The 27,612-nt window shown below is 34.5% G+C and overlaps 1 protein-coding gene across 6 annotated transcripts; it reads left to right on the forward strand.

Annotated features, from left to right (window-relative positions):
• Positions 1-22: 22 nt before the first annotated feature.
• On the forward strand, positions 23-26,832 carry LOC130641211 (uncharacterized). 6 transcript variants are annotated; one of them, XM_057447917.1, is made up of 16 exons: positions 23-164; positions 3,949-3,980; positions 5,320-5,442; positions 10,891-10,978; positions 13,708-13,892; positions 14,567-15,097; positions 16,563-18,579; positions 18,721-19,422; positions 20,019-20,206; positions 20,517-20,686; positions 20,968-21,109; positions 21,773-21,919; positions 22,452-23,415; positions 24,409-24,444; positions 25,753-25,808; positions 25,897-26,832. In XM_057447917.1, exons 5-16 carry the CDS (start codon positions 13,829-13,831, stop codon positions 26,043-26,045), a joined length of 5,166 nt encoding a protein of 1,721 aa, XP_057303900.1. In that variant the 5' UTR covers positions 23-164; positions 3,949-3,980; positions 5,320-5,442; positions 10,891-10,978; positions 13,708-13,828; the 3' UTR covers positions 26,046-26,832. The 6 variants fall into 6 exon arrangements, with proteins under 6 accessions (XP_057303900.1, XP_057303898.1, XP_057303901.1 ...); XM_057447915.1 differs by lacking the exon at positions 10,891-10,978; XM_057447916.1 differs by lacking the exons at positions 3,949-3,980; positions 10,891-10,978 and having other exon boundaries at positions 24-164.
• Positions 26,833-27,612: the final 780 nt, after the last annotated feature.

The raw sequence follows: 27,612 nt of genomic DNA on the forward strand, positions 1-27,612 counted from the left end.
GCACGTACCTTTTAACCCATACAATGATTGGATCCCAGTGATATCATCGATATGCAATTGTAAATTCGGTTTGTAGCCAGCGTAGGTTGGCCACATGATACTGCCACGAACTTGCGAATGATGAAGTCCAAGAGCATGACCAATTTCATGTACAGCTACCATAAGTAAGTCAGCTCCTGTCAAAATTTACGTATTGTGTAAAAAGGTAACTTATTTTTAATGTGAACCTATGGTTTCTTATCTTCTATCTTAAAGCAATCGAGGATGCTGGGCTACGCCAAGCTATAGAAATCTTAGAGCTAAGAACTATGATTGCTTGGGACTGCTTGATTCGGGACTGCTTGATTTTTGGAAAATTTAGCACAACATTACAGAATTTTGACAAGGGACTGCCAATTCGATTTGGCAGCTTCATCTCTATATTAATATTAAGCGTATTCTGTCTGCTGCAAGAAAAATATCGTGGTACGGACTCACGGAATGTAATATATAAAGAACGGGCGAACCTGTGAATTTATTCACGGCCCACCGACTTTCTCTTTAATAATAGCCGTCGCCGAAGTGCGATAAAAAAAGGACGGCCACCCCGTGGATTTTTCCACGGGTTGAAGACTAGTCTCTAATAATAGCCGTTGTCTGCCTAAAGCTAAATCCGTGTGGTACTAAACCACGCACGAAATTTTGAAGCCCTTGCAACGGGAGAATTTCTATGGATTTTGGACAAGCTAAGGACTAGTTTATCTATAAGTCGTTAGCCCGTGGAAAAATCCACGGGTTCGCCCGTCCTTTTTATACCGCATTGCATGCGTCTCGCTACTTGTGCAGCTAAGCTACCATTTTGCGTGACAGACAGGCGGACAGACGTATACAGGTGTTATAATATAGACTAGTCGTTAACCCGTAGAAAGATCCACGGGGTCGCTTGTCCTTTTAATATCGCATTTCGTTTTTCCGTAACAGGACGCGGTTTTTGCGGACAGACAGACAAAATACGGCTATTGTTAAAGAGAAGTCGTTACCCGTGGAAAAATCCACGGGGTCGCCCGTCCTTTATATATGGCATTTCGTGTTCTCGTAACAGGACGCGGTAACCCTTTTGAACACAGACAAAATACGGCTATTATAATAGAGACTAGTCGTTGCCCGTGGAAAAATCCACGGAGCCGCCCGTCCTTTAAATATACCCGTCGCAACAAAGTGGATAAAATTATATCGCATTTGATATTCGTGTTTCCGTCATATCATTTTCTAACTCAGCGGGAGGTCCGCGCAGAGACAGACAGACGACGGCTATTATTATAGAGATAATCGTTAACCCGTGGAAAAATCCACAGGGTCGCCCGTCCTTTATATATCACATTTCGTGTTTCCGCAACAGGACGCGGGTTTTGCGGCACACAAACAGACGACGGTTATTATTAAAGAGATTAAATTAAATATGTTAACAGATTATTGTAAAGTCCCGTCATATAAAAAGTTTCTATCAACACGGATTTTATAAAACGATGTTAAAATATTTAACCCTATTATACCTGAGCTTTTTGGCCCGTGCAACCCACTAGGAGCGGGGGGCAAGTGCCCGCAGGTTATAAATCCTGAACCAGTTATGCTTAGGTGGACAAACTTGGCACAGTTGTAGAATGTCTTAATACAAACTCATTCCAGGTAAAAATAATTTGATGACGTAATTTTCTGGTTGTGATAAAATAAAATTTCTGGTCTGCATTATATACACCTTGTGGTATGTATCCTTGGTAACACAAGCTTTTATAAAGCTTTTATAAAATTTATTTAGAAACAAAACAAAACAACAAAAATGGTTTATTTTGACTTGCTGAAGAAAGAACTCTTTGTTCAAAAATGGCAGGAAATTCATTTTTTTTCACTAAATTTTTTTTTACCTGAATCTGTAATAAAGGTAAGGAAAAGTCACCAAATTTCAAAATTCAGTGTCATCCACAAAAAAGGATATGCTCAATTGAAATTGCCGGAGACACTTTGTGCCGTCCCCCTCACCAGGTATAATAGGGTTAAAATTTCCCAAATAAAATTTTTGTACCTTTTTTGCCATTAATAACCCAAGTTTCGTCTTCGTCAAAATGAACTCTCCCATCTGTGGGAAAGTACGCATGCGCTAACACTCCTTCTGGTCCGTCAAATGGATTGCTGTCAGAATGACCCCTTGAATAAAACCTAAACGGGATATATATTTGTGTCCGTAAAAATCGAGTAGCAGAACAGTGTTGTGAACAACCTCGTCCCCAGGGCATCTTGTATCTTTTCTGACCCTGGGACGGCGATACGAGCATGTTTGTATCGCCGTCCCAGGGTTAGAAAAGATACAAGATGCCCTGGGGACGAGGTTGTGTTGTGATCAAATTGCCGAAACACAGAGATTGTTTAAAAATTTGCGAAATTATATTCCGCGAAATATCAAGTTTTAATATCAGTATCAAAATTGCAAAAATAAATTGCGCGAAATTTTATTTAGCGCAAATGTAGAAAATCTTAACCGCAAAAATTAATTTCGCTAAAATGCAAAAAAATTTGCGGTTTTTTTCGAATCTTGAAATTTTATTCTCGCGAAAATTACTTACAATAAAGTACTCTAAAATTCTCAAAATTTGAAGGAACAGTTGCACCATATGTTGTTAACCTTGTGTCCTCCGCTGAGGCTTTTAAAAGTACACTTAATATTCTTCTTTTAAGTTTATCCCTAAGAACTCATGTCATGTTTTTGTCAAAAATTCAAAAAAATCCAAAAGCACTTCATTTATTTTCATAATCCATTTTCGGAGAAAAATTGCTTGTCATATATAGGCTTTTAATTTTACAAATATGTATACACAAGCATATATTTCAAATATGTACACCCTATGTACTTTGGGAAACTAGATTGTAAAGCAACTTGAAAAAATTACTGCACATTCCTTCATTTCCAAATGTCAGTCAAATATTGGAGGAAGAAATATTCCCTTCTCTAAGGTCAAAGTACTTAAGACAAGCTAAAGAAAACTAAAAGAAACTAAGCTTGGTTAAGCTTACTTCTAACAGCAAACGTCATTTATATTTGCTTCCCGTTGTAAAAATAGTACCGTCAAAATGGCGAATATTACACTCCAAAAAGCAGTTTTCTTACCCGACAGTGAGATGAGAATAAACTGATGTTTTTGCGAAACTTAAATTTGTAACATTCGCCCAAACGTCAAACGCCTTTTGAATAGTTTCATCGACATCTTTTGAAGACAAGTCTGGAGCTAAAATTAATGTTAAAAGGAACTTGGTTTGTGTATAGAAATCTCAAAATTGGCACCTAAGTTGAACTGGGGAACCAAAAAAACATTATAGTCATTATCTCTTGTTGAAAAAAAAGAAGAAATATCTTGAAGGATTTGTGCGATAAATAATTCTTCTAAGATAGGAGTGCCACACCTTCTCAAAACTTGTCAGTAGTTCTAAATAGAAAACTCTACCAAAAATCGTATTCAAAATTGGATTCTTTGCCCCTTAAAATCTCCTCAATTTTAATTTTACAATATTTTGAATTCCGTTTAGTCGAATGTTTTTATTTTCCAAATTGCATAGAAGTTAGTGTAAACAACGAAACCAGAGAATTTAGAGGAATCGGGGAAAATCAAGGATTCCTTTTTCCTGAATAACAGTGGTAACCTTGGAAACCTACATTGGTACAGCAATAATACTCAATAATGTTGCTCATAGCATCACCTTAAACATCTCAATTATACCTTCTTGGATGTCCTTAAATCAGTTTTTTTGAGAAAATACCGCCATCTTTAAGATTTGTTCACCTTTATCTCCTTAAATTTGACTCTATGAAAACAGTTATAACCCTGAAGTAATATAAGGAAGTCCTGCAATAATATCCAATCATTCTTCAAGTCACCCTAATGCTGCGATTTTCTAATGTGAACTTTTTTCTTTTTATAGGAATGCTTTCTTTCCTGAAGAGGCTACGTTTGGTAAAGAGAATAGAGTTACTTTCAAGCCCTAACAATCTTATAATATTAAGTAACAAATTCAGCACTCTGCAGAAGAGAGCATTTACGTTTTACTATCAGCATTCATGCTTGCTAAATCCACATAAATATTGTTTTATTGATGTATAGTATTGTTGGTTCTAAAAATGTCCATCATTTTTTGAAAATACCTAGTTATCTCAGTCTTTAAACCATATTCTTCTTAATAACAAACTAAAAAACAAAGTGGATTTACTTCTGTTTATGATTCTATACGTCAAGTCAGCCTTGCTCCATTTTCGACCAGTTTTAAAGTACGCGTTCTTGTCGGAGGGTGGGTGATCAGAATTCCCGCATCTAGGTTTTTTCATTTCCGCTTTTGTTACTGCGTCGACAATGCCAGTTTGAGGTAGGCCAAAAAACCTCTGATATGCTAATAGTGCTTCTGTAAAACCATCCCCTCCATTGAATGATGCAGGATTGTAATAGCCAAATGTTGTCAGAAATTTCTAAAGCAGTTGTGTAAAATGGTTTTAAGAGATTTTACATAATAAGATTCAATACCTAAAGGTCAGACGAATTTTTCAATCTCTTTACTTACATAAATAAAATAGCTTTACATCAGGAGACAATTGCACTTCGGTGGATAGATTGAATCTAGCTGATATTCTGTTCTAAAATTCCCTGATTTCCTAAGTTGCATAACTAAAGTTAATAAAATCACAAAGAATGTTTCGAAATCCGTATTTTTCCGAAATTCCATCTTGTTGCCTTGCCCAATTTAACATGGACCCCCTATAGAAACATGCTCAATATTGATCAAGTTTAAATTGTGATTTCCATTTTTTTGAAAACTTTTAGTACGTGTTTTTTTTTGTTTATCTTTGGGTCTAGCCAGATAAATCGACATAGTCATCCGCATAATCACCGACATCCTCTGATTGCTAATTTTTAATGTTCTACAACCTCCCAGTGCTTTTCCAAATCGTTGTTTCTTAATTTGCTGAGATGAGAAAAGTATGTAACTCGTACTGATGAATATCTAACTCGTGTGAAACTTTCATCATATCTTAAAGAAATACATTTTCGTGAATCGAAATTTTTGTATTTTTTTAGATTTTGCGAGAATTTGATTTTCCTAATGGATAGTTTCAATGAGAATTTATTTTTGCGAATAGCAAATTTCCATTACGTAATTTTTAAGGTTTTTATTCTACACGCTTTCTTTATAAGAATACTAAATTTCTAAACAGGGTGGTCAGTATTTTCTTTTCTTTATTTGTGCATTTGTGTTTTTAACCTGTTCCAGCTTGACATTTTAAAAAAGCATATTTTTATATAGAAAAATCATATGTCGAAGTTGACGACAATTCATTAAATAGTTGAAGCCATTTCGCCCTTCACCAACATCAATGTCTATGTGCGAAAAAGATTCATCAGAAAAATCGTCATTCTCAAGACCTGGGTAGGCGTTCAATAACTATAAATTTTCACTTATATGAAGCTGTCACAAGCGAAAGAGAAACTGTTTCTGTAATTAAGATATAAAACAAAGTGCGGGTGAGGCAGTAAATTGATAAATTTAAGCAAACACAAGACTTACTATCTCCAAATTTTGCAAAAAACAAGGTTTCGAAAATTTATGTTTTGCAAGAATTTAGCAGCGAGATTTGTCTTGGGAATGGTGAGAGTGGAAATTTAAACAATTTCTCAAATAGCACAAAACTTTGCGAAATCGCGAAGTTTAAATCTTACGAAAACTAATTCCGTTAAGGTATTTACTTTTTCTTGTAATTAACTTGAAAAAGAATGCAAAATGTCTGAAGAAAATATCAAAAAATAATGTTGTATTACAGTGATATGTCATTAACTAAATCAATTAACAATAAAGGCTTTTTCTCAAAATATCCATGTTTTCTATTTATCAACCCCTTTATCCTGTTCCATCCCAATTCTTAATTCTGGAAACTGAATCACTAACCTTCGCGTCAAAACAAACACTTTGATATGTTAAAGACAATAAAACCAACAGTTGAATCACCATAATGGTGAAAGTGTCACGCTGAACCAAGAGTTGTAAACAAGCTTCAAGCAGAAGAAGTGGTTAAAGTTGATTCGTATAAAACTTGTTCTTTCCTTCTTCATTCTCACACTTGAAGATATTTATTCAGCATGTATCGTTTCAATTATTATGCCAACACACCTGTGTATTTCATTTACAGTAATTTTCTTGACCTCGCTCCCCAGGCTTGTTAGAATATTTCATTCTTGCATATTAAACCTAACAAGCCTTGGCGGCAAGTCAGTAATTCCAATAGATCATCATGGGCTCTTGCTATATAGACCTGGCAAAAATCTAAGGATCATGTAACTGTGAAAATACAGAAATTTGTTGAATTTCACTTTTTTTTAATTTGCAATAAATTTTTCCAACGATAGTTGAAACACAATCCCATGCATATTTGGTTCATGTTATCGGACATTTATTACAAAAAATATAATATGTATTTGCAAGCACGGGTTCACTTAATTTTTTTACATCCTTTTTTCTTATTAATTTTCGTGCCGAACCGCTTCTCGGACAATTGGTTGCGAGAAAACTTTTCGCTAAATTTGGCTTTGCGAAAATTTGATGTAACACAATGGTATTTTTAGACGGAAAATGAAAATTAGGTTGCGCGAAATTGGAAAAATGAATAACGTGATTTGAGGTGTCATAATAACTTTTTTGCCACAAAAAGATATAAGATTTTATAAGCAACAAATTTTTTTTCGCGGCCCAATGTAACTTATCTGTTGCTTGTTGATTGTCTGCTTGGAAAGACTAAATTTGTGAGCTCACTGCAATTGAAACTTCTGCTTTAATCACGTTTATTGTCTTACCTCCAAAGTAATAGCCGTATCCTGTCTTTCAGCGGCAACGACTCAATTTAGCACCAGACTAAGTGGACCCAACACACGACGTACAAGATAAAGTAATATGATATCTGTACCGACACTCGCCTACTGAATTAGGAAGGCGTATTTTTCCTGTAGATAGACCTTAACCAACATAATGTACCGTAATACTCCTCATAATTGTAATAACATTCTTTATTACGCTTATTTTCCCGTAAATATGCTATAACTAACGTAATGTGGCATAATATGTCGCATAATTGTAATAATTCGCTTTATCGCTATATAGATGCTTATTTTTTGCGTAATAATTCGCTTTATCGCTATATAGATGCTTATTTTTTTAGTAATAATTCGCTTTATCGCTATATAGATACTTATTTTTCCCGTAATAATTCTCTATTTTTGCGTAATAATTCGCTTTATCGCTATATAGATACTTATTTTTTCCCGTAACAATTCGCTTTATCGCTATATAGATGCTTATTCTTTACGTAATAATTCGCTTTATCGCTATATAGATACTTATTTTTCCCGTAATAATTCTCTTTATCTCTACACAGATGCTTACTTTTCCCGTAATAATGCTCTTTATCGCTATATAGATGCTTATTTTTCCCGTAATAATTCTTTTTATCGCTATATATAAATGCTTATTTTTCCCATAATAATTCTCTTTATCGCTGTATAGGCAATTTTCCTGTAAATAGGCCTTAGTCAATATTGTAAATAAATGTAAAATTACTCTTTGCGGCCAGGTGATGCTTAATTTTTTGTGAATGTAGTATTATCAACCTCGACCCCATCTTTTTTGACAATAGGACATCAAGAAAAGAGGTTGTACTAATATCACATACTACAGTATTCTCTCCATTTACTGGGCACTTTAAAAGACGGACACTTCTGATTAGCGCACACCTCTGATTAGCGGACACTTTGTCCATACACCGGCCGTTTTCTAGTCAAAAATCGGACACTTAAATCAGCGGGCAAAATATTTTGCACTAAAAAACTCCAATTAGCGGGCAGTCAAAAAAAATCAAAAGCGAGCAAAGAAAAATAGTCAAAAATGAATAGTTTTTCTAACATTTATTTCAAACATTTTATAATTTTTGTGTCCAACTTCCTTTTAATCTGTCAATTTTCTTTATTAATAGAGAAGAAGACTCTCTCCTCCATTAAGGAGAGACAAGAGATCGTCAAGATAAATAGTAGAAAACAAAATTAATTAAAGACTGTTATAAAATAAAATCATTAATCTTTTATCCATCATTTGTAAAAATTTGTTTGAAAGACTAAAAGTATGGTTCGTCATCATTGTGATAATATTTTATCATCATGTTATTTTTCCTTTGTGATACAAAAATCAGCTTTATTTTCTAATCTGCGGCTATCTACGATATATAAAGGATCGGGCGACCTACTCGATTTATCTACGGGCTACTGACTGTTCGTACACAATGTACATAAATTTTAGAACATTGTCTTTTAAAAATCTAGATTACTTCATCTGGAACCGCAAATACACTAACGATACTGAACGATGTATTGTTGTGTTTGTGTTGTGTTTTTTTGTTTTATTTCTCATGGCGGAAGTGATTGTTGTGGAAACTAGCTCGGAGAACTATTATGTCGTGCATACTGCAGCGTTGAATGACAACATCATGGCTACGGGTTCCTCTAATTCCAGCAATTTGTACGATGTCAGATGGTGACAGTAAAATGAAATTTGACGCAAGAATAGCTATAGTATACTTGTACCTCCTTTAAAGTTGTCGACATTCATTTAATTTCTTTAATTAGTTGAAGGAAGTTTTCATTCGTCTGTTTAATACGACTTATGTTTGATCGAAAAAACTGACTGCTAAACGCTCTAATTCATGAATTGTAATGTGATGTAATCTGAGTGGAAGACAGTCTCAGTCTCATGACTTTCTGATAAGTGGCTGACAAAGGATCGAGAAATCGCGGTAGAGCGTTCAGGTCTATTTTGTAATTGTTGTAAACGTTTGAGATTGAACATCGCAGATTCACACAGTTCTATATGTTCGGTTTATTAGGCACAGTTTCGAAAAAGCAAATTTCGTGAAACTCACTTTTGCAAATTTAAACAACTTCCTTGACTTTTACAATTATTCGCGAGAATTTGCTCCTCGTGAAAATATTTTCAATATAATTTTTTTTCTCATAAATTTCTTTTAAGATTTTAAGAGTACGGTAGGCACAACTTTGTAAACATTACTATTTTGAATTCATCACAATTTCTAATATATTTCAATTGAACTTTTGACCATCTCTAATGTCATGCTCGCTACTTTTTTTATTCGTTGTGCTAATTTTCGTTGTTGTCAGAAATGGAATATTTTATTTCACGTTTGGTTAAATATGTGCAAAATCAATATGGTGGAGATAACAACATCGACATGATGGAGATAACAACATCGTGATAATTAAACTTGCTTGCATGTTTTTACATGTTGTGTCTGCAGCGAACTATCGAAGCCAATATTTTGACAAACTTTAACGAAGTGCGTCTATATGTTTACGGTTTACAGTAACAAAAGGAAAATTTGTATAACAATTTCACTACGTTTTAGGTCCTGGCTTTTTTTTAGTGCTTGTTTTTGAAGTCCTCAGCCATCCTTCAAATTAACAGTAAGAAAATTTGAAAGTACCTGTAAGTACCTGTTCATCCAATTCACAACAACCCTGGACATACTATATTGGAAAAAATGGCGGAATCTAAAAATCACAACAACATACAATTAAGATCGCTCTTTCTACCTAAGTAAAACGCACTCCGAACTTTTCAGTATGTTCGTGGACGTAATTAAGACCTTAGGTTATATGGTCAGATTCAAAATCGTTAATTGTGCTAACGTCAGCCTGTCCAAGTCCCCCCTCCCTTCCCCTATTTTGAACGTTTTCGGGTCGTAAAGCGGACTGCTCCACAATACGGACATTTTGAAAAGTGCAGCTAACGCATATTAGACGTTGGTTACTATGCCTACACCACTGGTAAGGTAACTCTTTTGCTAATATCGAGAAAGGATAAAAAGAAACAGACAATTTCTCAACTATTTTTTCCATGGTTGTAGTTTTGAGTATTCTGAATTTCTACGGAATTTTCCAAGTCAAAATCGTAAGAAAAACAGCTCCAACAGTTGGACCGTTATAAATCCTGCAGGGCCGGCAAATCGAAATTGAAAGTGGGGGTGCAAATATATGTAGCTAGTATCTGGGGAGGCCTTACCATGGTTGGGGCCGAGAGACCTTAGAAAATTTTTGAATTTAGGCCTCTGAATTAGCCTTAAATGTGCCCCAATTTTTGAAATTTTTTATCGGATACTAATCAAAAAAACACTTAATTCATGCAAAATTTATACTTAATTTCTTTTCAAGTACCTTGTTTTTTTAAACAAATGCAACCATTTAAAATCATAAAGTACATTTTATGCAGATGAAAAGTGTTAACAGAATCGTACAAATAAATTTGTAGCAAAGCAATACAATAATTAAAGTAAATTTGGACGTTTGGCATAAACGCGCCCCTGAAAGCTGTGACATATATATCTTTTTTTACAAATGCGTTAAAATGAGAGCTCACGACAATAGCATACGCACTCCCAGGCTTCCCGGCCCCCTGGATTCGTCGGCCCTGTCCTGAAGACTAGGTTGTCATAAAAAAAATGCTCCCCATGTTACAAAAAAGATGAGTTGAGTTATCCTATGGTGAATTGGGCTACTCTATGGTGAGTTCTGCTGCCCTTTAGTAAATTGAGCTACAATATGGTGAGTTGTTTGAAAATCATCGCCGTTAAAAAAACGTGTTCTGTGCTGCAAGCGTCGTTTCCGACCGTCGAGATGAGTCGGAAATGTAATTTCTTATCGGATTCTGCACTACAAATAAATCGGGTTATCGGATATGCATATGCAAATGTTACAATGAGTATATATATTTCACATGATTTCACATAAGCCTTTGTGATGCACATTCTGTCTCATATTGTTATAGGAAATATTTGGAAAGAAACCATCTCTCATGTCAAAGAGGCAAAAAACCCTGGGGACAAGGGTGGAAAGAAACTTTATTTAGCTAACCTGTATGTATTTAAAAACTTCAATTTTAACCTAGATACAGAAAATGCATGTTATTGTAAATTAATTTCCGGGAAATTTCTTAATTCGACGGATATAAATATGCGCGAAACATGTAAAATTTCGCAAAAGGCACAATTCGTGAAAATTCTGACATTGGAGTGTCCTCTATTGGAAAATTTCCGTTACAGTAAACAGTAAAACACATTCATTTTCAACATTTTCTACACATGACAAAGAAGAAAATTCATTACATGTCTGTATTTCACAACAAGGAGAGTCTACCTCAGTATATATGCGAATTAATACAACTTAAAATAATTATTAAAACCAGTATAAATAAATAAAAATATCAGTAGAATAGACATAAAAAACCTATGGCTATATTTTTATACAATAAAAAGAAATAAAAGGTACCAAAGCCAGCCTTAAGTTTAGCCCAGTTTTTCAAACATTATTCAAGAAGGGCAGCTGGTCGAAGAAAAGATTTGTAGGAAAACCTTTTTTCAAGAAAAAATAATAATCTTCATTTTCTTTATATATTATCTTTTATACATCTGCAAAGTATTAAGATCAATTATAGAACTTTGAAGATTGTATGTTGAATATAAAAAAGGCGAGCAAAAAGATGGTTTTCTGATGAGTCAAAACGAAATACATCGTTTTGCGTGGCGTGTATGGTTTGCGCTATCTGTCTTCTGTTGCGTTCCTTTCTAATTTGCTTCCAGTGCTAAAGCGACCCTTTCCTACATCTTCACGCGTAGTATTCTCTATATTCCCTTTTTATTGTTATAAATTACGTTTTTCTAAAAGGTATCCCACGTGATTATAAGGTTCTTATTATTATGTCTCTGCCTTATATTTTTTAACTTTCATTTAAACCCTAACACGAAAAATGTCTATTTTATTTTAGACAGGATAAAAACTTTATCAAGTCTTTCTGGAATTAATAAAAATCATAAGATTCTTATTATTATGCATAGAAACTTTGGACCAACAAAACCAATTATTCTTCACGTCTTTTAATTAGGGAGTGATTTCAACAATTTTTTATTATTTTTTTTTGACATGGAATTATACTTTACATTTGATTTTTGAAGAACGTTTTCAAATCTGATGATTTACGTTTAAAAGAAATAAAAAAATGATTTTCTGTTTTAGTGACTTACACTGGCATTGTGTATAAGGACTTCATGCAAAATTATCAGTTTTTAGTCCAGCTGTTTATAGGGACCCACGGAAACAGAAAAATGTATTTTTTTTTTAATTTATTATATACAAGGAGTCTTTTGAAATTTTTTAAAACATTTTTTAATTCTTACAATCATTTGAGGTTTAAATATTTGAAATCCAGGAACTTATAATGTCATATGATGACTCTGGGAAAATGCTGACATTGCATTTCTACTTCCAATTAAAGGTAATATCATAATTAAACTTTCATAACTTTGTTTATGCCAAGATGGCGTCTGTAGTACAAGTCTAAACTGCATTAATATTATTATTGCTATTATTTAGCCAGGATAGTCTTTTCATTTCCTCGCAGAACTGTTATCAATTAGGGTCCTGCCAAGGGAGTTCTAGGACACCCTTCGCAGGACCCTCATTAATAACAGACGAAAGTCGTTCAAGCACAGCAATCGCTCAACTAGACAACCGCCTAAGATATCAATCCTATTCTCATGCTGAACGTTAAGCAGAAAGGATTGATTTACACTTTTTTAGTCTAAGGCATGTCTCGGCCGGGGTTTAAACCCAAGACCTTCCGCAGTGGAGGAGAACGCTCTACCACCTAAATTAAAGTTTTATTTTTGTAAAATTTTGCACTATATTTTAAAATGAGATCACAAACCAACTTGTTATATAACCAATAATAATTTTTATTAACTCCAGAAAGACTTGATAAATTTTTTTCCTCTATAACATAAAAAAGACAATTTTAGTGTTAGGGTCCGTTTAAAGGCGGAGACACAATGACGATAAGAAAAATGCTTAATGACTTCAGCACTGATCTTATCAATGTATGCGTTTTATATTACGGAGACTTTCACAGGTTAAAATTAAATTTTTTTGTTAATTCTGTTTCAGACATTTCTTAATCATAATTCTTAAGATAAGGCTAATTAGAATGTTAGCTGTTTTAAATTAGTACGTCTTGCTGATTTTTCATCAGTCCTAGGTTGAATCAAAATACCGTTTTATCCAGCTTTGCTTTTGCCAATCTCAAGGTAATTTCCTTAACAATATACCAAGTCGTTTTTCCATTTTAACCACATTGTACAAGATTTTAAAAAAGATTTTTTATGATTATTCCTTAGTTAAAGTTTTGTTTTTTCCTTTTTGATGGACTCCTGACATTCCAATAGCTGAGGATTGTATAATTGTTCTCCTCCCCTGAAACTTTACTAAAATCCCAGAAAGCTCACACCAAATAGGAATAAATGAAGTCTTGCAACCAAGCTGCAGACCGCTTTTCTCCGCCATTGCCTAATAACCAAAAATATACAAAAATTGAGTTAATATACGTTTTTCTTTAATTCTTTTTACATTTTCCTGAAAAATAAAAAAATGTTTTTTATTAGTAGTGTCATAATTATTTTTAAACGTCATTTCAGTACCATTTACAAAACCATAGATTATGGAATCAAATACTATTATGTGCGAATCATATCAAATTCTTTTAATAACTACACAGACGTTTTTATATTAAATCATTTTAATTGTTCTTTTTTAGATTTCTCACGCAGGATTTGAACTAATAGCCCCATGTGAGGTTTTTTTAAGTGTTGGTAATACCGCGTTTAAATACAGCGTAAGCCATATCGTGAAGTGATGTATCCTTCTGTTTCGCCCAGATGATAGATATGTCTATAAAGTTTGTGTTATGGTTGTTTTCTGGCTTCACTTTGTTCATTCAAGGTATGTATCTCTGACGTATTTAGTTACCAGACCCTTATTTTTAACCAGGGGAAAATTTTTTTGGGGAAAAAGAGCTGGAGTATAGAGGCTCATGATACGACAATTTTTATTTGTTTTTTATTTACTGTGATGGTTCATTATATATAGGTACTGAGAACTAAGTTTATAACAAAGTTGAGGTTGAGGTGTTGCTAAAAGCTAAAAAAATTATTAAGAACGTAACTCTGCCAGAATTCTCAGATTACAAGAATAAAAGTCTAGAATTCCTAAGAAAAATCATTTCTTACACGTCAAAGAATAGTGTTTTTTTGTTGCAAACTTATCCTCATTATGCGCAGTAAAAACTTGAGGCTGTAAAAGTCAAGAAAAAAGCATATCCATCCTGAAAATTTACATGATTTATAAACAAAATTATATTAATGATATATGAGACTTCTTTTATTGTTGATATACAACATTTCATCATGTGTTTGAATATGTAGGTTCCGCTCTCATCCTCATCCCCAGGATTTGTTGCCTGATGTAAAAGCCGTTAGCACTTACTTGACGGCTAATGTCAAAAGTTAAGAACTCCAGGGACAAGGATGTATCACCCTAGATCCTTTTTTTAAATCTTTGTTGTTTATTTTAAAACAAACTAGTTATACAGCTATGTCTACCATTTCCTTTTTTAGGTTTTCATGCAACAGGAATAAGCGCTCAGATACGTCATTCATTTACATTAATAGCTTCTACAAAGGAGTACCCGAACCTTCTCACACAATGGAGCGTGATTACCGAATACGGTTTTTATCAACATTCATCGTCTCTCCACCAACACGAGACAGGGATTATTCAAATTACCAAAAGTGGAATCTACTTTTTAGCTATGAATTTAATGTTTGAGAGGATTGGTAAGGAAGGTGGAAGTCTTAAAGTAGCTATACGTGAAATTCAAGTGGCTAGAAACGTGTTCTGTTATGCTGCAAAACACATAAACACAAATGGGACTGTAAATTTGCAATGTTTCACCAGGTTAAAGCAGTTAACAAAACTTGAAATAAGCGTGCACAATAAAAACGAAATCACTGTCAAAGAAGGTTCGACACTCAGCATACAATACATTGGTAACCCTGGTGACACTCCTTCGTTTGTGCTGCCACTTACAACAGAATTAACTTATCCTGGAGTGCTTAACGAACTAAGATTTTTTAATTCGTTGACAGGTTAGCATTTTTTCTTTTTTATTCATTAATGTTTCTAATTCTTTTACATTTGTTTGAGAGATCATATATACACGGTGGGGAGGATATAAATATATAATCCTCTTACATTGTCACCAATAGCTGCATGCAAAGTATGAATTTCATAACAGGAAATGGTGAGTAAGCTGGTAATTACGTTGGAGTTGAAGAAAAAAAACAAGATTAGTGTCTGAAAAATTAGAATTTTGTGTCACCATACGGTGAATTGGTTAGGTCTGAACTAACAGGAGCAAATTGGATTTGATCATAAACAGATATTTCTAGCATTTTGTAATTTGTTTTTTCTGTAGTCACAAGACAGGCTAATGGTGTTACATTCATGAGACATGTCGAATTTGCTTTCTAGTTTTAAGGAACCATAATAGCTTTTGGTCGCGTTAAGCGAGTTATGATTACATGAACCTCGTCTCAATTACTTTTAAAAATCACCCCTCCAATAAAACCCTTAGAGGTCCTGGAGACCAGATTGTCATACATACACAAAATTGCTATTTTGAATTTGGAGCAAGGTGTGGTTCAAAGCAGCAATTGTGTAGAATATTTAGAAACACACTCTTTTTAATAAGAATACCTTATCTGTAGCGAAGGTATTAATGCATGATAATAATTAAAACTAGTCGGTGACCCTTAGATACATGCACGGGTTCGCCCGTCTTTTATTTATTGCATTTTGTGTGTCTCGGTACTTGTGGCCATTTTCCGTAACAGACAGACATACATATACGGGTATTATAATATAAACTATTCGTTGCCCGTGGAAAAATCCAAGGGTTCGCTCGTCCTTTATATTTACCCGTCGCAACAAAGTGGATATTAATATATCGCATTTGATATTCGTGTTTCCGTAACATCATTTTCTAACTCAGCGGGGGGTCCGCGCAGAGAAAGACAGACGACGGCTATTATTATAGAGATCATTAAACAGGTTTAAAAAACTAGAAGGCCTACTTTAGTCCCCCAGACCGGCTGAAATTCTATTTAAATTCTATAGTTTTGGACTTTCATGTATTCTGGAATCTCTCCTCTGGGGTATAAACCTGCGCCTTTCACACTGAGGCAAACGCTCTACTACAAGGCCACCAGTCGGTAAAAATATTTTTTAAACAAAAAAGTCCTAAATAAACACATTGTAGGGGCGAAATCATGTCAATATCTGTATTATAATACCCTGTCTGTTTGTCTGTCTGTCTGTCTGTCTGTCTGTCTGTCTGTCTGTCTGTCTGTCTGTCTGTCTGTCTGTCTGTCTGTCTGTCTGTCTGTCTGTCTGTCTGTCTGTCTGTCTGTCTGTCTGTCTGTCTGTTTGTCTGTCTGTCTGTCTGTCTGTCTGTCTGTCACGCAAAATGGTAGTGACCGCTTGCTTGATCTCGCTAGGTCCTTGAGAAACCGGGGTCTAACTTTGTTTTTTTTTTATTTATTTAATTTTTAGTTTTTTCGACTCTATCAAGTGTTACCATTCCATGTACTGGTATATATTATCTTTCAATCGCAGCCGTGGTAGCCATGAAATCGAATTCTTATTTTGAAATTGCAGTGAACAACAAAACTATTTTGTACAACGTCTCCAGCAAAGAAATTATAATAAAGACAGTCTCATTTCTTCAACCAGTAAAACTTCACAAAGATACTTTCATCACAATTAAAATCGAGAATGCAGAGATTTTGAAACACAGTAGCTATGCAATTCTCAAATTGGGGGACAAGGAGTCGATACGCGAAGGATTTTCTCTCCCTTTATTGAATGTTATAACTACAAATACAGATGTCTGCTTAATAAAGCTAGAGCACGATGCTAACAGCACAAGCTTTACAAATAACATCCACTATGCTTTTTCAGATAGAAAAGACATAAATAGAAACCTTCTACAAATCAAGGAGAGTGGTTTATATCTCATTATGTTGCAACTAAACCTCCCAAGCAAAAATAAATATTTTGAAGCAACAATAACTGGTAGTGACGATATGGAGGAGGATGAAATTGACTTAATTTCAGGCCTCTCCTCCACACACAATTTTGAGAACAAAGGTTCTAGCATGCTTAATATACATGGCGTATTAAATCTGCGTGCGAACTCCATGTTGTCAATCAAGTTCAAATCATGTGACGCTTACATGAAGCTGAACGCGCAAAGTTTTTTGTCGTTGGCTCCAATTTCTTCAAAAACATACTCACTGTCTTCAGAGTTAGCAATTAGCGATGGGCACGTAATCAATTGCCGTCAAAAGTGGATCCAACTAAAAAATTTTATACCCAATAAAAAGATGTATTTTAGCAAGTATCTGACTGGTGACGAATTTATTGTTCCTTCATCGGGTGTTTACTTTGTTTATGCTTACGTCAGCGTAAAAACAATAGGCGATAGCACGCAAAAGATTCTTCTGTTGTTGAGAGACAAACAACTAACCAAAACACTGTACAGTATTCGATTGATCAAAACGAAAACAGAGAAGCTCAATGTGGGTGGTATTGTTGAATTAAATAGAGGAGATGTATTGAAACTTTTCGTTACCTGTAAGACCAGTATTCAGATTGTTGGTGATGTCCATTTTGATTTGACTTTGTTGCACAGTCTTCAGAACGGAAATTATTTGATTGCTAAAAAGAATCAAGGCCAGAACTGGAAATCTAATTCTCGTGGTGAAAACCACGAAATGCAGTCTCTAAAATCGCCTGGAAACGGTGTCTTTCTTGTGACATATTCAATACATTTAAATTTCACTGAGTTAGGCAGCAAACCTGAAGAGCTTGTGTTAAGAGTATTTAACGGGCAAAAAGATCTCGGTTTGAATTTCATCACATACATGAGTAGCAACGAGATGGAGAGTGAAGAAGACTTTACTCTAGAAGTATTCGGCTACTTAAAATTAAAAAAAAACGACAGTGTGCACATAACCTTAACATTAGCAGAAGGAAGCAAGGCAAAACTTTCTCCGATTGAAGAAACATTTAGTTGTGCTTTAGTTTCAAATGTATTAATGGAAAAAAATGGATTTAAAACAATCCAACGAGCAAATAGAATGTTTCAATTTATTAACAAACTCAACGCGTTAGACAACTTCAAATTTTCAGAAAGCTCTGGTGGCTTTAAATTACACGACACGAAATTTTTTGGCCCGTATTTTGTTGCAGTTAGACCGAGTACAGTTTTGTACCATGTAAGTGTTCACCTGCATGAAGTTATAGGTGTGTTCAGACTATGTATTCGTGTTCGACCTAAATACCGTTTACTTTACATTTCATCTCCGGTAGTTCTAAAAACTCGAGATTCCGTGACTCTAACAGCGACTGGCATCTTACAAGTTGCAAGGGAAGAGTCTTTACAGCTACTTGTATATGGAGATCGCATTGATACTCCGGTACTATGCACGAGAAGCTCTTGGTCGCTGATGGACTTGTCAGGACCCTCCTCCTCAATTTCTCGAAATATTGTAGCAAAGGACAACAGGTAATGAAAAATCTCTTATGATTGGTGTATTTCGCATGCAAGCTTAGCTTGTGAGTGCATGCGCACTGCGCACCACCATAAAATGAATTACTGCGCGTAAAATCTTGTATTCTTGCATCTTGTAATCTTTTTATCTTCTAGCTCGTTGCAAACAATTTCAGGACCAGCTGGAATATACGCTCAAACCAGAAACGTTATTATTAACGACCGAGTTTATGGTGGTATGCGATTTATCAAATACGACAACAAGACGACGTTTGCTGCTAATAACGTCACGACGATATACGACTCGTATTTCTTAACGAAACTTCATCAGTTTGTTACCATGTACCAACAGCCACGAAAAACAGTCGCATTTAATGTGGAGCAACTTTTTGAAAGTGAAAGCTTTCACAATCAGCGATGCGTTGTTACCGTTGTGGAGAATATTTTACCGAACACGTTGATATTTAGAACGGCCGACAGAATGCTGAAAATTGAGATTCCAAACGTTCAAAATGTCTCGAATTTCTTTGTTCTTGCAATGTGTAGAAAAAACAAATTAAAAGTTCTTTTAGATAAATCAGGATCGGACAGCAACAAAACAGTCCCAGTCGCGAACTTCGTAGCACTCAACACTTTGCAAGGGACAGAAGGATTCTCAGCCACGATTTTAGTGGATCAAAAATATACAGCAACTGACGGATTTACGGAACGATTGGACGGCTGGATTACATCGCATCATCCGTTCTTTGACGCTTCTAAAGGTTACAAAGAAGGGTCTGGGATGTTTATCCCTCAAGAGAATGGGTACTACTTTATCACCATGACGTTTCATGTGAAATTATCTGGAGATCCGAGCAGGTAAGTGGTAACGCGAAATAGCCGTTTACAGAAAAATTAATTCCTTAATTCCAATGAAACAAAAAATGTCAAATCGATCGAGGTACACGGTTTGTTTGTTTATTATTATTTGTCTTTTCATGGTCCAAGCGCATATTAAAACCAAACTTTTTCTTACGACTTTGCAGGTCCTTAATAAACTTAAATCCAGATAGTTTTTGAACTCACTAGCGAGCAATTCAGTATTTTTCAGACCAGAAAATGTTAAAACAAACCTTGCATGCACTCACCAAGGTATTCTTAAAAAAATTACCTGTACCACTGGATAGAGCTTAAAAAGATCATGAAAAAATGGTAATATATGTCAAGTTTGCTACCGAAACACTTCATATATGCCTGTGCTATCAGTACTTTAGAGAAGTCCATCTCTAATCAAGGACCTGTTGTCACTTCTTATATATCTCAGAGCGAGCTGTCAAAAATCGCAGCGCTGATGAGAAACAAAAAGAAAGGGGGAGGAGGTTGAAGAGAAGTGTTGCGAAAATTTGCATAATAATATTAATGTTCTCTCCATTAGCAAACTGTAAAGTTTAAAGTAACCTTTTTTTATATATTAGTTGCCAACTTATTGTGTACTCTGATGATACAGTAAAGGTCTTGACAAACGTACTAAATGAAGAATACGTTGTTTACGCAAATGTGTTATGGTTGCAAAGAAATTCCGCTCTCCAATTAAAGTTTAAATGTCCAAACAGATATAAAGTCACAGTTGAGAAGAATTCAAAGTTATCTGTATTTACTGTCGGTAAATATGTATATTATTTGCATGCGCGTAAGAACAAAGTTGATGTTACCAAATGCGATATATTTTTAATAATTATCCGTGGAGTAAACCTTAGGAATTACTCGAAACACCCCCAGTTTGTTTACATTACGTGAAGTTCATACATTTTTGATTGTTTGAACAACGCGCAGAAATAACTACGGGGTCGAACACAATGAACCCCAATGTCGTACATAAGATGATTAACAACATGTCCTCATCGATGCCGCCATTTTGAGCAATTTGTTTTAACAATTACTGCTTTATTTATATGTTAAAATAAACTCCTTAGATACTCAGCCATCTTTCGACGCGCAATGCATTGATGGCATAGACAAGAATACAGCCAAGACCAACATAAATGGCAGCTTAACACACGTGGCACTCACTAGAGACTTTGTTTTGAAATGTTCGTCCACATTAAACTTAGTGGCTGATTTTATTTGGGAAAAAGATGGCAAGGTAATATTACTCAAAGTGTCAAATTTTTTTTTCTTGAAGTGCGTCTTTATGTTTCGGTGACAAATACCTAAACAGGGCGCTTAACTAAATTAAATTAAAATGCTGAACTCAATAGGAACCAGGTTTGATTTCAAAGTGCGCTGGTTTAGAAACCCCGAAGAAGACAAGATAAAGAAAACCCCTTTTAATTATGAATTAATGTAAATTCACATGATAAAAACTTTTTCTAAAAGTATGTTTAATAGGAAGCTAATGTTCTATTTTGTTTACCCACCGCGCAGGTAATAAAAGTGATCCGTGGAAAGCGCGAAGGTTCCCTACTCCTTACCAATGTGCAGTTTAATGACAATGGGACGTACACGTGTAAAATGGAACGAGGGAAGTCATTAATGGCTGCAAATCCTGTTAAAGTGATTGTTGTAGGTACGAAATATATTTTGTTTCTAACGAATGAAATGTTTACCTACTGAAGTGAAGAACAGTGGTTTTGCTGTCGCTTAAAGCTTGATAACGAAAATTTAATTTGCAGTAGTGTTTGCCGATGCATCGTCCATACTACTGTTCAAAGTTTTAAAAACAAACAACCAAACAACAAGTTGAAGTAAAGTCGGGATAAATCTATGAACAATGAAAATTGTTTTATTAAAAAAATGATCCTGTAGATCATGTAGATCCATTAAAGACAATTAATTCCGACATATATCACAACCAAACCTCGGTATAGATTAAGGGAAATAGCAAAGGACAGTTTCTTTGCTACGTGGTGTTTTTCGTAAAGAGTGAACCAATGGCACAAATTTTTTGGATCTACGTACAGGGCACTTTGATTACACTCACATGCTCAAGAAATGTACGAATAAAATTTGATTCTTATACAAAAGTACCACCGTGGAACATTTAAGCAAACTTAAGCGATCAAGCGAGTGTCTTCAAAGCAGATGGAGATTGATCCGCTTGGAAAACAGTTTAATGTATCTAAGGCTACAATTAGAGGTTTTATATATTTCTAAGTCCCTGCAACAACAGTTAAATATCAAGAAGTGCACATAGGATAAATAACAAAGACTTCTTGTTTGATATTTTCAGATCCACGCCCAGTCTTAACCCTTTCAAAAGAAACCGTGTACGTGAAAGAAAATGTTGATACTAACAAGCTGGTTGCATGGGTTACAGTGCATGCTTCCAACATGCTCACTAACGAGCCAGCTGACGTGATGTTGAGCATAGTGGAAGGTGAGTTACAGTAAGAGAAAGTTTTAAACGTTAAAATGCGTTTGTGTGTTAGCATAACACGGGTAAAAGTCCGGTTTTCGTGGCAGGCAAAAAGGTGTTTGAGCCAGGTAAAGAGTATTATTTAGCGTTTTCTGCTCATGGAGATATCAATGCGTCTTTAAACTATTATCAAATTTTGATTAACATCTTCGTCATATTAGCGGGTACTTAATTTCGCAGGTCAAAAAAGTTACAATTTACGGGCATTAATTTTTCGAGGGCAATCGTTTGCGAAAACATTTTCAGGTATTAGTTAAAATGAGGTAAAAATGTGTAATCTATTTTTGAAAGAAAAGTCTTTTTACTAAGCATTCATACAAGTTTGTTTTCGGTATTCTTTCTTTTAAATATGATTCGGTATTCTGTCTGGGTTAAATATCTTACAAATTATTGACCTACTGTGATTTGTTCATAGGTGTTAATTTTATCTTTGAAAATATTTTAGGCGTAGCAGTTCTTAATTCAAAAAAATATTTTTAATTAATTTTTTTAGGAAATGACGACAATAACTTTTACTTTTCGCCATCTCTTACGAACGGATTTTCGACATTACTACACAGAAGGCCGTTTAATTACGAGTTGCGATCATCTTACAGACTCACCGTTAAAGCCGAAACATTTGATATGGAAACCACGGGTTTTATAACTAAAAATCTGACAGTATATATTATGAATGAAAACGAACATAAACCGAAATTCATCAATCAAACGCAAATATGCAAAGTGAAAGAAAACAGCAATTTGAAAACTAAAGTATGCAAGGTAACCGCTTTCGATGAAGACCCGAATACAACTATTAAGTATAGCATTTATTTCACATCAATAGGCAAACCATTTGCAATAGATGAACTATCAGGGGATATAACAGTCAATAATAAAGTCGACTATGAAATATTTAAAAAAATTGACTTGATCGTAAGTGCTAGCGATGGATTATTTACGACATATCAGCATGTAAATGTCTTAATTGTCGACGATAACGACAACAAACCGATATTTGAAAAACAAGAATACAAGGTTACCATTTTTAATAATGGCGCACCAGACATCTCCATTATAAAAGTTACGGCAACCGATCGTGATAGCGGGAAATACGGTGTAATTACATACAAGATCGTAAATGATTTTGAATTATTCAGAATACATAAAAATGACGGTGATATATTTGTGAAAAAAACTCTATTGAAACCCGCGGTTTACAAATTAAAAATAGAAGTAAAGGATCAAGGTGATCCATCCTTAGCAGACACATGTGTTGTCATAGTAACTGTCGTGAGTAATAACTATACGTTTGTACCACCGCTTACATCCCAACCACCTCCGCCGGTTAGCTTGACATTTATAGAGCGATTGGCAAAAGAAAGAAATAGCTGGAAGTTTTGGGTGATATCTGGCTTGGTTGTCTTCTTCATTCTGTTCATTATCATTGTTATTGTTCTCTGCTGTAAATACGACAGGTATGTTTTTCTATTATGTAACTTACAGTGCGACCTCATTCGTGTTAAAAATAACAAGCGAAACTTCAATGGAACTACCTGGATTTAAAACATTAGAAAAACACTAAAAATCTAATCCTCAAAAAAGAAAGTTCAGAAATCCCTATTTTTGTACCGTTTTGACTCATAATAATCCAATTCTAAGAAATGTCAAAAAAAAACGTTTTTTCTCAACTGTGTTTGGCTCATTTTGCGCATCATAAATTAGCCATTTTTGAGCCGATAAGATCTTTTTTGAAAAGCCGACCTTGTCACATTAAGGTCTATTGCTCCCTGTCATTAAACACGTGAACAGAAAATTTTCTTGTCTGTTGCGTTCCAAGCCAAGTAGTATCGAGTTTAACTTTCTCTATGCGTTGTGTACGGAAACGGCACGTAGAAAATTATTTAGCCAATCAGATTATTTAGCCAATCAGATTTGCGCAGTGTTTACTTTCTGTATTGAAACGTGACCAAATATTATGAAGTGCAATTACTGTTCTGTTTTGTTTCTTTCCGTTTCGTTTCGCGGAAAATTTTCTTGACGTGAAAAATAGCCTTAATCCTCTTACGTTTGTTAAGGGTTAATTTTCTTTTGTGACATTCTGACGAAGATGATTTTTGAAGAATCTTAATTGGCTTAAATTATTCGTCGGTCTTTTGACCTTAATTTTTCATTAACCCCAAAATCTCGTCACAAAGGAATAATGACAAAGTCTGGACGACAAGGTTGCTCTATCCTAATGGAGTTCGTGGCATTATTTTGACGGAATAAGACTACTGTTTCCTAAATGGTAAAAATTCGCAGCTAAAATTAAGACATCCATGAACGAGGCGCTGCTACCAGTCATGAATTCACGTACAAAATATAACTTTGCTACCAACGTTCTTCTGTATGGTTATTGTTAAAATCCATTAAAAAAACTTTACCAACCGATTGCCTGACGAGGTAACCCGATTTGATTTTTTTTTTAGAACGAAGAAAGAATTGAAAGATTTTATAGACAACCAGTGAGTGACCATTATATATTTTCCATAGAACTTTTGAAGTAACAAGTTCTTTTGTCGAAGGAAAAAGAGAAAATCAAGCGTGCACACGGAATAAAGAAAACTAAAAATTTAAAGGCCCAAACAGACAATTTTGTAGATCAATTTTCGAAAAATATTATTTATCTGAAAAAGATACACGCAACAATTTTAACAATTGGATCTGTTCTGCCTAATCTTTGGACATAGAAATGCCGAGTCTTATGACTGGGGAAGGCATTACAAGATTGGGCAGGAGAGAATGTTTGGCCCATCTTTAGACGCATTTTAGATTTTAAAGAAGGGATGTGCCACACAAACTCTGTTGTTCGCAAGACCGAACAACCATTCTGAGGCACATTAAAAGCTCATATTTGGGGTATATGATAAACAAAAAACGAAAAACAAAAAACTGTTGAATTGACCAGGCCAGTTTTTGGACACAGTAAAAATCGTAGCTAGCTAGCTTTAGCTTAGCTAGCATGTATTTTACATTTGGCGTTTATATACAGCTCGTAGTGACCAAATTTTAAAAATAAAATGTTTGTATATAAAGAATCAGATAAATCGTTAGCTGGTTACTTCATTTTTAAAAAGAAGTTTAGCTAGCTAGCGATAGTCAGCTATATATGTTTGATTAGTTTCAATTTTTTATACACAAATTTACATAATTGGCATAATTTTTTTCGCCTTTTGATTTGTCAAGATAAGTTTCAATATACAGTCTAAAACTGTCACTGTTTTCTTTGTTTACCACAATTGTTCTAAGATTTGACATGTATGTCTATAGATTGAGCAGTCCAGTCTTAAGGCTACTGGCTACCCATTTGTTACTATCCGAAGATTGGGCAGAACAGATCAATTTTTAAGTATTGATTTGTGTGTTTATGTCATTTGAGTATTATCGTTCTGTTTTGACAATATATACACAACCATTTTAGTTCAATACTTTATTTTGAAAATTGATCTGCAAAATTGTCCCGTCGATTCAGGACTCTAGGTGCGAAATTTGTAATCTTCGGTATTAAATCGTGTCACTAAATTTTTCCAGTTTTCTTAATAATATTCCCATTTTAAAGACATGGTGATTCTCGCAGTATTATAATTCTCTTTTTGTCGTTGCATCCTGCATTACTACCCAATTTGACCCTCTCCCTAGTTCCAGGGTCTGAGAGGCCTAAAACCCACAGGCCTTATAACCACTTATTACTATTTTGTTAAGTAACAGTAAAAGAGGACATTTTGAGGGTTTAATTTCAAGAGTTCAAATTACTTACTATTGCACCATCTTAGGCCTGATGAAGCTGAATTGGAGATGAAGTCATTTCTTTTGTACACCAAAAAACCAGGTAATGAAAAAAACATTTAGTTTACTTTGCAAAAAATTACCTTAAATGCATCAATTTTTGCATATATCTATAAATATTTTTTCTTCAGCAGAAGCAGTGGAAGCCAGTATGTACATCTCAAGTGAAACTCTACCATCGGCTTACAGTTCTTTGAAAAATCTAACCAAAATTGACTCAACAGAGCTATGGCCAATGAACGGCACACCACATATAAACGGAAAAGCTAAACTTATTTAGCTAAACATCAAAGCGAGTCACGTTTATTCCGTACCTTTAGGAGCCTCAGGAAACACCTTTGCCGAAAAAGTTTAATGCACAATCGTCATAAAGCATGAAAACTTATAGGCAAATCAAGGCAACGCAGACATGATGATATTGTCAGACGGAAAGTTTCGCGATTTATATTTCATCGCGTTTAGGTGCGCAAAAATTAAATTCACGAGTATGATGGGTATTTATTCCAAGGTTTTACCAAATACGAATCTTCCACTAGGTTCTATATAAACTCAAACTGACATTGTTTCTTTTGTAACTTTAAAGAATTTATATTGCCACTTCTCATAAACACAACCTTTTTTTATAAGCAACCCATTTTTGGACTCAGACCTCAGGTTGCTAAGGAGAAATAGCTTTTTAAACCTCAAGTTTAACCAAAAATTTCTAGGGACTCCCACGCACAAATGATTCTACTGGTAAACTGGAAAAGTTGCTCAAAGGGGAAAGGTGTCCAGGTGATGAATGAAGACATAGAATTTACTTAATTTTGTGCCCAATTTGAAGCCTAGACCCTTAGCAACTGCTTTATTATAAAAAACATGTACAAGTTAGAGAGGTTCTCCGAAATAATAATAAAGTGAGTAAACATAAATAAGAAAGCAGCTGTTTATACCCATGATATTCTGATGTTCTTATATGGTTTGTTCTTATAAAAAAAACAAAAAAAAAACGTTTGATATTCGATTTCAACACAATTCCTTACTTATTATATTTATAGAGAAATAAATATTAGAAGTTATAGTGTTTTTCTTTTTCCGTAGTAGTAACTGTTTAACGTTTCTTCTAATCTCTTCTTTGACACAATATGAAGAAAACAAGGGCGATTTGTGATAAGTACATAGTCTGTGTATAAATATAGTTATAAAGGTGAAAGGAAAAAGAATTATTGATCACTGTGGTACCACCACAACGAAGAAAAAACATGAACATGCGCCTTTCCTTTTTATAAGCTTCATCTTGTAGTAAGTAATATGATGATCAAAATCCCTTAAAACAGAAAAACGAACACACACGAGTAAAAAAAATGCAAGCTTCATGTAAGCAATAGACCTAAAGTCAGCTCTGCCGTTTTTCTTCTAATAACTCTTTTTAGTATAATGCATGGGTATTATGCTTAATGAGTTAGTTTTTATATGTATCTATCAGACACCTGCATGCATTTACTACAATTTTTGTTAGAATTACCACAAATTAATTTAATTAAAAGCAATCATTCTGCAAAGTTTGGACACGTGATTAATCCGATTTCCCGATTTTTTTATTTTACTTGAAAATCGAAAAAATTTGCGGTGAATTAAACCGGGAAAATTCGCAAAAAAAAACAACTAAACATCATGTTAAAATTTGTTTAAAAACTACAGTAATTGGATTTTAAGCAGATAGTGGTATTTTGGACAAATTTCAAGCTTCCGATGGGGTCACAGGAAAAGTGCTGACATAAGCATGAATTTATTGCTGCCATTGTTTGTTTTATGAAATACTATAAGCTATTTGAAAAATCCTATCGAATTATTTAGCAGAGAGGGGG

Source organism: Hydractinia symbiolongicarpus, chromosome 4 (genome assembly GCF_029227915.1).
Source record: "Hydractinia symbiolongicarpus strain clone_291-10 chromosome 4, HSymV2.1, whole genome shotgun sequence".
In the NCBI taxonomy this organism is placed as follows: domain Eukaryota; kingdom Metazoa; phylum Cnidaria; class Hydrozoa; order Anthoathecata; family Hydractiniidae; genus Hydractinia; species Hydractinia symbiolongicarpus.

What these genes read in the sequence shown, in the direction of transcription:
- LOC130641211 (XM_057447917.1), top strand. Translation starts at nt 13,829, where the DNA reads ATGATAGATATGTCTATAAAGTTTGTGTTATGGTTGTTTTCTGGCTTC. An exon ending in CTTCACTTTGTTCATTCAAG is followed by an intron (nt 13,893 to 14,566) that starts GTATGTATCTCT and finishes TTCCTTTTTTAG; the next exon opens with GTTTTCATGCAACAGGAATA. An exon ending in CTCTGCTGTAAATACGACAG is followed by an intron (nt 23,416 to 24,408) that starts GTATGTTTTTCT and finishes TTTTTTTTTTAG; the next exon opens with AACGAAGAAAGAATTGAAAG.